We start from the raw sequence: 10,730 nt of genomic DNA, 5'->3' as shown, positions 1-10,730 counted from the left end.
TACTGCACCTATGTCCCCACCTTCTGTGCCTGGAGTCCAAATAAACTTAAAGTGGGTCTGTGCAGCAGCTGGCTGCTCTCTGTGGTCAGCTGGAAGTGAAATGGCTACATATCCAGGATTGTGCCCCACTGCCTATTGTCGCCATTCAGAACCAACTGATGTGAGTTGCTTTCATCACCCACCATATGGGGTCATTGCTTAATTTTGCTTTGCTTTTTCCCTAAATTATTCTTTGGACAGGTGGACTGCTTGAATTTTTCCTTCACTGTGAGTTCACCATGTCCTTTACAGGTCTTGAAAACACAACTGCCATTTAATTTACAGTGAAGTTATGGAAACTTGAGAACCTGATGTGATTTCACATCACTGAAATAGGCACAGATGTGTCAACTTTTGTCCTCTGCCTCAGAAATCCTGTACTTGGTGAACCAGCACTGTCTGTGTATGCCCTAGAGTCTGCCTTGCACAGTGTAAGTTGCTGGTTCTTCCAAATCATGCTGCAAAATGGTAGAGGTGTTGAGCAGGAATCAGCTGAGAGGTGAGATCAAAGAGCAGCTTTCACCTTGCAAAGAGTATGGTGTAGAGGGAAATGGGATGCAAAATACCTGGCAGTATTGCTGTGCTACAATAATGCTCTGCAAAGGTTGTTTGTTATTCTGTTTCTTTGCCATCAATGCAATCCCTTCTGTTCCAGAGCAGCAGAGTTGTAAAACATAGAGGGAAAATCCTCCTCAGAGTAATTTAGTGTGACTGCATTTGCAATCAAATTATCTCTGCAGAAGCACACGGGGTAGCAAGGAACAAATTTATTCTTCCCACAGCAAGCTAAAATGGAAGACAAAAATTTAACTATGAAATGGGAATGAAACAGGCCTTGGAACCTCTCAGCTGCAAAGGAGCATGGTTCTGGTGTCCATTTTGGTGTCCTAACTCCAAGGATAAGTACTAGTTTATACCAGGCAGTTGCTCTGCCTCCCGGTGCTCTCCAGCACTGCCAAGCTGCCAGTGGTCCCAGATTTAACAGGACACAGGGTGGCAGCCAGCACAGTTTCCCTCCCCTCCCAGAGCTGCTGGCAGGTGGAGGGTTAACATTTTCCTTTGGGCTGTGATTTCAAGCACTTTGAAGGAAGGATTATGGCCCACTTTTACTCTTTTCTAGGCAAGTGCTGCGGCTACTCACTCTACTCCAGTGACTTTACTTCAGGGACTACCTGAAAATGTGAGCTGAGCGTATGGCTGGATGAGCCCTGCAGAGGCTTCTTGAATGAGAGGTTTGTGAGCCTCCTGATTTGCGACACACAGGTGCACCGATGCCAATGTAGCCCAAGCAGCAGGACCTTTTGTCACAGCCAGATGCATGTATTGGACAAGTCCTCTCTTTCCAGAAAAGTGATAGGCAGGTCCCTGGAAAATGCAAATTCACAAATTGTGTTAAAAGGAAAAACATCTAAAAGCTGTACCTGAAACTTTTATTTGGACTTTAGGAATCATTTCCCTATTTTATTGCAATAGAAAATATTTGATTACTGTATCTTACAATTAATATATTATGCTGTCACTTACGTTCCCTTTTTAAAGAGGCATACTTTATTTGGCTCTGTAGGACCCTTATGGGGCATTGTTTCCACATAAGAGTAATATCCCTATGCCAGTAACCTATCAGTAACATATCTGCTTTTGGGATATGTCCTCAGTTTTTTTTCAGAGACACGGAAAATAGCCAGGATTGTTGCTGGGTTGTGTGATGCTGCTCATCTGTGAAACCCCTGTGCACTTCCAGCAGCAGCTGCCCTGCTGGCACAGAGGCTTGCCCATCTTCACTTTCGCTTTCACTTCTCCTTCCGGCTCCGGGCAGCTTCTTTCCTGATGGTTTTCATGCACTGAAGAACATGTGCGGTGCCTGGATGCCCCCATACTGAAGGAGGTAAAGCCCACAGCGGTAAGTTGATGCTGTTCTTCAGGTATTTGTAATAAATATGGGTATCAGAGAGGCGAAGCTAAGGCACTGCTCAGGCGTTTGGCAGTTTCCCTGGTCATAGATTTCTCTGAACTTGCACAAAGTCGGTGCCCTTGCTGTTTGCTTAATGAGAGTGTGCTTGGGTGCTTGTGTCTTGCTGTGAGGACCCCAGCTGGCAGGAGGTATTTATGTTAAACAGCAATCACTGGTGGAGTGGGAATATCACTTACTACGAGATGCTGGAGGATCCCTTGCTACAGTTCTCCAATTTTAAGATTCTTCCTAATAATATCGATGGTTCTGGTTCTGTCTGCTGTCCCTTAAATATTATTCTGTAACCTTGTCTTTTAAAGCTGATAGCGGGGGTGTCTTTACTTCACTGGATTCCCAACCAAAGCATGAAACAGTTAAAGCTGTTTCCAGACTTCCTGCAATGAAAACGGCCAAGCACAAGGAGGCAGCCCTGTTAGCCTCACTGGAAGTAATCCAAAGAGCCGGGGTTTATATTTGTATAGTGCATTTCTTGCTCCTTTCAAACTTTAAAGATGAACTGGCAATAATTACCGAGGAGCCTGGCAGCTACCTTATCTCTGTAAAACAACCCTCAAAAGTATGCAGGCTAGAGGCATCAAACAAGCTCCCCCTTTGGTTTCCTGCACTCTTCCAGCTCCTGGGTTGCAGAGGAATGAGGAAGGAGAACAAGTGCTTCATATTCCTCAGCTGGAGGGATAGGGGGCTGTGTTCAGCCGCAGGTGTAGCAGGTCAAGCTGCCTGTAGGACTACCAGGTTTAGTTATGTGCTGTCCCCTCACCTCCCCTGTTCCCTTGCCAGAGGCAGGTGAGCGGAGAGCCAGGCTGAGTGAGCCACAAAGGACAAGACAGGTCCACATGCAGTGCCCAGCAAGGAACTGAATCTTTATTAGGACATTTTAAATTGAAATGCCTTGAATCTGTGGACAGCATTTTCTCTACAGCTTGGCTCTTCTCACTTTTTTTTTTTTTTTTTTTTTAATTTCTATTTTTTATTAGGTCAGTATAGGTTTAGTTTGTTCTTTCTCATTTGCCTTTCTATAGCCTGGTATTCCTTCTTTTATTAAAGCTCTAACTAAAGTTAGACAAGCAACAAAACAAAAATAGATGGTTAGAATTTTGTGTGAGTGGCTCGTAAAACAAAAACTGGCAAGAATTGTAAAATAAAGAAGCAGCATTTATACTAGGCATTCTTACTGCATATAGCTATAAATAATTAAAGTGTAGTAAAGCTCAGAGCATAGATAATTAACACTGAAGAGCCTGTGCATAATTTGTCATATTTATTGTACTTTATGCTTGTTAAATCAATCCAAAATTAATCAGAAAAAGGAAAATGATTGAAAATTTGCACTGATTATAGATAAACCGGTGGTAGATTTTTAAACATAATTATTTCCAGCAAAGAGTGATTATTAAACATACCTTTTCCATAGGTAAAAATAATCAGTGTTTGCTCCGTATAAAACTACATGATTTCTTGTTCCTGGCTTGCTTAGCCTTCAGGTTAAGTTATAATGTATGAATTGTGTCAAAATGACTGTAATTTGTAATGCAAATTCATTTTGCCTTTGCAGATAAAGCCATGGGAAGTGATATTCTTTGTTGGAAGAGCTTATCTTTGAGACTGGTGTCTGTCTGCTTGCTGTGTGCATCAGTTGGAAAACAATGTCAAATCAGAAATACAATGGCAGACTGCAGTCACCTAAAACTGACTCAAATTCCTTCTGATCTCCCAAACAATATAACTGGTTTGGACATTTCTCATAATCAGCTAAAAAAACTATGTCATGCAAACCTGACCAAGTATAGCAAGCTGGTTTACTTAAATGCAGGATACAACATCATCTCTAAACTGCAACCAGAACTGTGCAAAAATTTGCCCCTGTTGCAAATTTTGGTGCTAGAACATAATCAATTGCATGAGCTCCCTGATGGAGCATTTACTTCCTGCTCCAACCTAACTGAGCTCAATCTAGGATACAACATAATAGATGTAAAAAACAATCCTTTCAAGACCCTGGAGGTAAGCTAAAAATGCACCTTTTCCTGTAAATAAAGTATATATGGGGAATTTATAGTATGTGTGTACAAAAGAGCTGCCTATTTCCATTTGAAAATACCCAGCATATAACCTTTCTTCATCCTTTTTCTAAAGAAAAGGCCTAGTGGCTTCTTGTGTTAGAACACACTGAAGTCCCAGCCATCCCTGAGAGTCAACGCTCTCCTTCCCCTTTCCTCTGCTGCATGCCATCAAGGCATCTCTCCATACAGAATCCGTGCTGAAAGAATAGCAGCAGCAGATGAAGCATAAGGTGGAATGGCTGGTCAGGAGTCTGAGTTGCATGAGGTCTAAAAACAGTAGCTAGCCTAAATTCTCAAGGTCAAGGCATAAACACTCAGACTGTGAAGACTGATGCCTAGGCTAAATGTAGTGTCTCCTAGCGCTTCGGGGACCGAAAGAATAAGAAGGCTTTTAGCTGCCTTTGTTTTTCCTGCTAGTTCCTATGTGGTTAAATATTCTCTGTGGCATTTATGAGGTTGGGGGTCAAGGAAGGGCCTAAGGACAAAAGAACATAGAGGCAATGTGTGGGAACTAATTGTCCTACAGTGTTCTAATGAGCACAGCTATGGTTTTGGGCAAGGCTGTACATTTCTGTCATGCTCAGTATTCCAGTTCAGTTATGTAAAATGCACTGGCTTGCATCACAGGACTGCAGACTCTCGACTAAGTGTGAAGGACTATAGCCAGCTTTGGTAGTACTATTTGTAGTATTGCAACCAATTTCTCATGAATTAGACAACTGCAATATTTCAATTTTTTTATTACATAAAAATATTTTTTATGATTCTGTTTGCATCTTCTCTGCAGAACTTGAATATTTTGGATCTAACTCATAATCACTTGAAGTCAGCAAATTTAGGATTGCAACAGCAGCTGAAGAACCTCCGTGAGCTTGTGTTGTGTGGCAATCAAATCACTGAGTTAAAAAAGGAGGACCTCAGTTTTCTTAGCAACACTTCATTGAATAGTCTTGATTTGTCATCAAATCCCCTGAAAGAGGTAGGAAGTATTTCAAAAGAAATTCAACTGGTGTAAGTACAAAATTGAACTATCCTGACTTATCCCATATGATTGTATGGCTTATGTTTTATACATATAATTTGAATCCACCAGGATCAAAGTTAAAACCATTCTATTATACACAGCATTGCTCCTGACCCTCAACAGTAATACACAATTATTTTCCTGACGCTGTTATCAGAAAGAGGTGTTCTCATGTAGATCAGAAGTCTCAAGCAAGAGCTAGATTGAGTAGCTAGCAGGGGTTGGAACATTTGAGGGGTTGGAACCAGATGGTTTTAAGGTCCCTTCCAACTTGAGCCATTCTATGATTCTACCTCTGTGAGCCCTCATCATGTACATTCTATGCAGGTTTGTTTTTTTTTTTTGTATGAACTGAAGGTGAACAGCTGAAAAAATCTTTCTAAGTCAGGGAGAAAATATGATATTACGAAAGACTAATTAAACAATCTAGGTCTCCCTTTCTAGTTATCAGAGAGAAATTTCATTTGTGCATGTGGGCTACTCCAGAGAAATAATCATTACAGAGAAGTATATTTACTCTTCACTTAAAAAAAAAAAAAAAAAAAAAAAAAAAAAAAAGGCATTTTTTGCTCTGCCACCTACCTCACTGCTTTCTACCTTGTTCTTTCTGACCCTCTCAGTGTTAAAACACAATTCATTAAAGAGTAATGTTAAGTGTTGCAGTTCCAAATTGGTTCACCTCTAGGCTTCATGCCTCCCTGTTGCTGGTGCAAACTGTAATGAGGCCGTAGACTAGCTCAGTTGAGGAAACTCTACAGATTTCTTGGCTTGGTTATCTTGTAGCCAGGCTAGTTCCCTATATGACCACATGAATATCCATACTGGCAACAAGTGTACAGCCGGTGGATAAGTGGATGGGACTTTGACAGAGCTACTTTATGCTAGTTTAGCTTGCTCTGAATTTACAGTACTGCTATCTGAAAAGCAGCCTTATACATTTGAATTGAACTGATAAATGGAGTATTTAATTATTCAGCTGACATGTGAAATCAAATGAGAGGTCAGCACTATAACAGAGGCTTGCAATTTATGTCATGGAAGGAAGTGTGTAATATCATGGTTCATGAATATAGATTTTGTTCAGATGGTTTTCTTCTTGTTTTAACTGAATGCCTAAATCATTGTTTTTACATCTGTTTTTGCTCTAGTATATTGGTATCCTTAGCAGAAACCAATAAATGGAAGATTAAAAGAGATTATCTCTATTTCTATGGTACTTGCAGCAAAAAGATTTTCACTAGTTGGATACACAATTATAATCAACTTTCATCTGACTAAGAAACCTCTTATTTATTCTAAAATAGTACCACTCAAAATTATGATAATCATATTAGAATTTTAGAACCACTAGCATGTGAAACAGTATTCCAAGAAGTTTGTCTAAAGTCAGGTGTGGAAAAAGTTGGGAGTTTTATTCTGTTTGATGATCTCACTTGAATACGCTTCCCAGATTTAGGCTTTGCGGGTCAAATATCTTCTGTAATCCCCTTGCTTAGGCCATTTTTTTTTTTCCTTTTCTTTTAGTTTCACACAGGATGTTTACGTGCAATTGGAAATCTGTTTGGCCTTGTACTGAACAATGTTGATCTTGGTGAAAATCGCACAGAGAAACTTTGTACAGAATTATCAAACACAGCAATTCAGAACCTCTCACTGAGCCATGTGAAGCTTTCATACATCAACAAGACAACTTTCCAGGGACTGCAAGGAACAAATCTTACAGTTTTAAACCTTTCCAAAAATTCTCTCTTTGTGATAGAAGATGACTCATTTCAGTGGCTTTCAAATTTAGAGTACTTAAACCTGAAGGATAATATTATTCATGTATCTTCACGTTCATTTTATGGATTGTCCAACGTCAAACATCTGAATCTGATAAATTCGCTCACTGGGAAAATTGAAGATTTTTCCTTCCATTGGTTATACCACCTGGAGTACCTTTTAATGGATAATAACAATTTTCCACGAATCACTACTAATATGTTCACAGGTCTGAACAACCTGAAATACCTGAGTCTTTCTAACTGCAACATAAACTTACAAAGAATAACTAATACAACATTTTTATCACTTGCTAATTCCAGCTTGCAGGTTCTCAACCTCACAAAAACAAGAATCTATACAATAGAAAGTGGAGCATTTTCCTGCTTGGGACACCTGAAAATTCTCGATCTTGGTCTTAATGAAATTAGTCAAGAGCTCACAGGTCATGAGTTTAAAGGTCTCAATAACATACAATATATTTATCTTTCCTATAACAAAAACTTGACTTTGCGAAGTGAGTCATTCTCTTTCGTTCCAAGCCTTAGAATGCTGATGCTAAGGAAGGTAGGTTGCAGTAATCTGGCAATTTCTCCTTCACCTTTTCATCCTCTACAAAATTTGACTGTCCTGGACATCAGCAATAACAACATAGCAAACATAAAGGAAGATTTGTTTGATGGACTTCACAAACTTGATATTCTGAATTTGCAGCACAATAATTTAGCTCGACTTTGGAAACATGCAAATCCAGGAGGCCCTGTTCTTTTTTTAAAAGACCTTCCCAACTTGCATGTTCTAAATTTAAAATCAAATGGGTTTGATGAGATTCCAGTTCAGGTTTTCAAGGGTCTGTTTCAGTTAAAATATTTGGATTTAGGATCAAATAATTTGAATCTGCTTCCAGCAACTTTATTTGATGACCAAACCTCTCTGAATTCATTGAACCTTCAGAAAAATCTAATAACCTCAGTTGAAGAAGAAGTGTTTGGCTCAGCTTTCAAGAACTTGAGAAAACTAGAGATGGATTCCAATCCATTTGATTGCACCTGTGAAAGTATTGCTTGGTTTGCTAGTTGGCTTAATGCGACTCAAGCTTATATACCTGGATTGCAGTCTCAGTACATTTGCAACACTCCGCCTAAGTATCATGGTACTTTGGTATTGCATTTTGATAGCTCAGCCTGCAAAGACAGTGCTCCATTTAAACTTCTGTTTATGATCACTACTACAGCTGTGATGCTACTCATTTTTATTGTTCTTCTCATCCATTTTGAAGGGTGGAGGATAGCTTTCTACTGGAACATTTCAGTAAATCGAATACTTGGTTTTAAAGAACTTGATAGACTACAGGAAGAGTATGATTATGATGCTTACATTATTCATGCAAGACACGACAGGAATTGGGTGTTAAAGAATTTCATATCTCTGGAAAAAAATAAGCAATTTGAAGTTAGGTTTTGTTTAGAAGAACGGGACTTTGAAGCAGGCATATCAGAATTTGAAGCCATAATTAACAGTATAAGAAGGAGCAGGAAGATTATTTTTGTTGTGACTGAGCATCTCTTAAAGGATCCCTGGTGCAAGAAGTGAGTAGAACATAAAACACTGTATGTAAGGGGACAAAATTCTTAACAGATTTTTAACAAGGTAATCCTTATTTTTGCTATGTAGATTAATTACAAATTCAATGCAAATTCTACTTTAGTATATCATAATTTTTGAACAGTTACAAAATTAATAAACTTAAGTGCTCTACATGTACACTAATGGATATTTGAACCTCTGTCAATATCACCTCTGTAGATTGCTTTCCCCAAAATTACACATTTGAAACACAGTAACAAGTTTTGTTGGTGAGATCACTAGCATACAAAGATGATTTTTATTTATCTTTAAACAACTATTTTCATTACTTCTTTGTAGTAATCTTGAAAGGGAAGGAAAAGACTGTACGATTTAGATTATATTTTTAGATCATAATTTTTTTCTGTAGTTAAAAAGTAATTTAACATAAGTTGTAACACTTTCTTATCACCGAATGTACATTAAAATCCGTTTATAAAATCAGGGTATAATGTGCTAATATGTGAGCTGTCAAAAGAATTATTTGTCCTTTCTTTCCCCAGCATGAAATAAAATACATTTTTTGTCTTATTTTTGCTTCAGGTTTAAGGTGTATCATGCTGTTCAGCAAGCTATTGAACAAAGTCGGGACTCCATCATATTGGTCTTTCTTCATGACATCCAAGATTACAAGTTGAATCATGCACTTTGCTTGAGAAGAGGAATGTTCAGATCTCGCTGCATCTTGAAGTGGCCAGCCCAGAAAGAAAGAGTCAACGCATTTCATCAGCAATTAGTGATGGCACTTAAATCTAATAGTAAAGCACGGTGAATGTTGATAGTCAAACTATCAGCTTTCTGTCATTAGAAAACTAGCAAGCTGTCAGTAAAAAATGAAAAAAGTTTGTCATACCGGAAAAATACAATAGTCACTAATTTAAATGTAGTTGTCTACAGTGCAATTCACCTGCACCAAGGTGGCATTATTTAAAGTGGACTACAATTGATAGTCATTTCAGAGTGTGTATCAAAAAGCAGTTCTGAAATGACTGAATTCTGAAAATTCTGAATGACCGAAGTCCTAGGGAAAAGTCCATCTGACATAATGTGGAAAAACCATGGGCTCTCTCCTTTAAAGGGGTATGTAAAAGAGAATGCAACAGAAAGTAGAATGGACACTACTATTTGTTTTCAAAACAGAAGGGGTGGTTCAGAGAGATTAAACTGGAAAAACTTTCTATATGAAACACAGTAGGTAACATGGAAATTATTTCTGTAGTCAAAGCCACTAAAAAGGAACAAACCAGACAGAATTCTGTATTGTAATTTTTTATACATTAATTTGGCTGTTTCTTCCTTCCTCCTTCTGTACTTTTCAGAAGCATGGGGTAGTAGGCAATTGCATAGTATTAAGATACAGATTTACAGGCTAGTACCTTGATCTGAAGAGAGCTGAGAACAAGGGAAATGTGCTCTGAAATGATGTTTATCATGTTTGAGACTGTTTGCAATTTTATGGAGTGTTTGAGCACAACTTATTGACTCTACACAGTTATTTGTACATTTCTGTTAATGTTTAATTGTTCCTTCAGAGGAACTTTCAAACTTTGTCTTAAATTTTCAGTACTTGTTTGGTCCTTCATTAGCTGAGGAATATTTTTACTGTTTTTCCCCTATCATTTCTCTCGTCAGCTTCAATACCACCATTATTCCAAGAATGTTGTTTTACTGCTTTAGACAATAGATTTCAGATGGTTCAATAGTTAACATTTTAAGCAGCTTTTCTTATGGTTTGTTAAATTCATAGATTAAAAACATCGTGTTTTAATAGTTTTTTTTTTTTTTTTTTTTTTTTTTTTTTTTTTTTTTTTGTCCCATGATGACAGAAAATAAATAAGAAATATATAACGAAACAGGTTTTGCATGCACAGGAAGAGTGAAAGGAGTGTTGATTGCCTTCACTTGCTCAGGAAGTCCTGGAGTGAAAACAAAAGGTTTTGTTTACAGATGAAGTGATAGATGATGATTCCCTAATTACAGTAATAGGATTATCCCATTGTGATGCTTTCATCTCATCTTTCTGTCCTTTTCAGGCTAAGTGACAAATTCTCTCTTTGTGCATGGGCCATGAAAGTTGAGGAGGCAAGGCAGTGAGGATGGGGTGCCAGATATGCGCCATGTCAATTGTCCTTTCTTTTATTTAATGATTAACGTGAAAGGGCACCTATGTTTACTACATCTGTAATGACAAAAAAAAAAAAAAAAAAAAAAAAAAGCAGAATTTCTCATTTCACCTCAATATAAATGG

General features: G+C 38.1%; 1 protein-coding gene across 1 annotated transcript; it reads left to right on the top strand.

Moving 5' to 3' along the window:
* Positions 1-1,872: 1,872 nt before the first annotated feature.
* Positions 1,873-10,197, top strand: TLR3 (toll like receptor 3). The gene is made up of 5 exons (XM_032187527.1): positions 1,873-1,939; positions 3,564-4,012; positions 4,859-5,050; positions 6,620-8,445; positions 9,026-10,197. The coding sequence occupies exons 2-5, from the start codon at positions 3,572-3,574 to the stop codon at positions 9,252-9,254; spliced, it is 2,688 nt and encodes an 895-aa protein (XP_032043418.1). The 5' UTR covers positions 1,873-1,939; positions 3,564-3,571; the 3' UTR covers positions 9,255-10,197.
* Positions 10,198-10,730: the final 533 nt, after the last annotated feature.

Source organism: Aythya fuligula, chromosome 4, assembly GCF_009819795.1.
Source record: "Aythya fuligula isolate bAytFul2 chromosome 4, bAytFul2.pri, whole genome shotgun sequence".
In the NCBI taxonomy this organism is placed as follows: domain Eukaryota; kingdom Metazoa; phylum Chordata; class Aves; order Anseriformes; family Anatidae; genus Aythya; species Aythya fuligula.
Note: the sequence above shows the minus strand (reverse complement) of the source record. Positions and strands in the feature narration are given on the sequence as shown.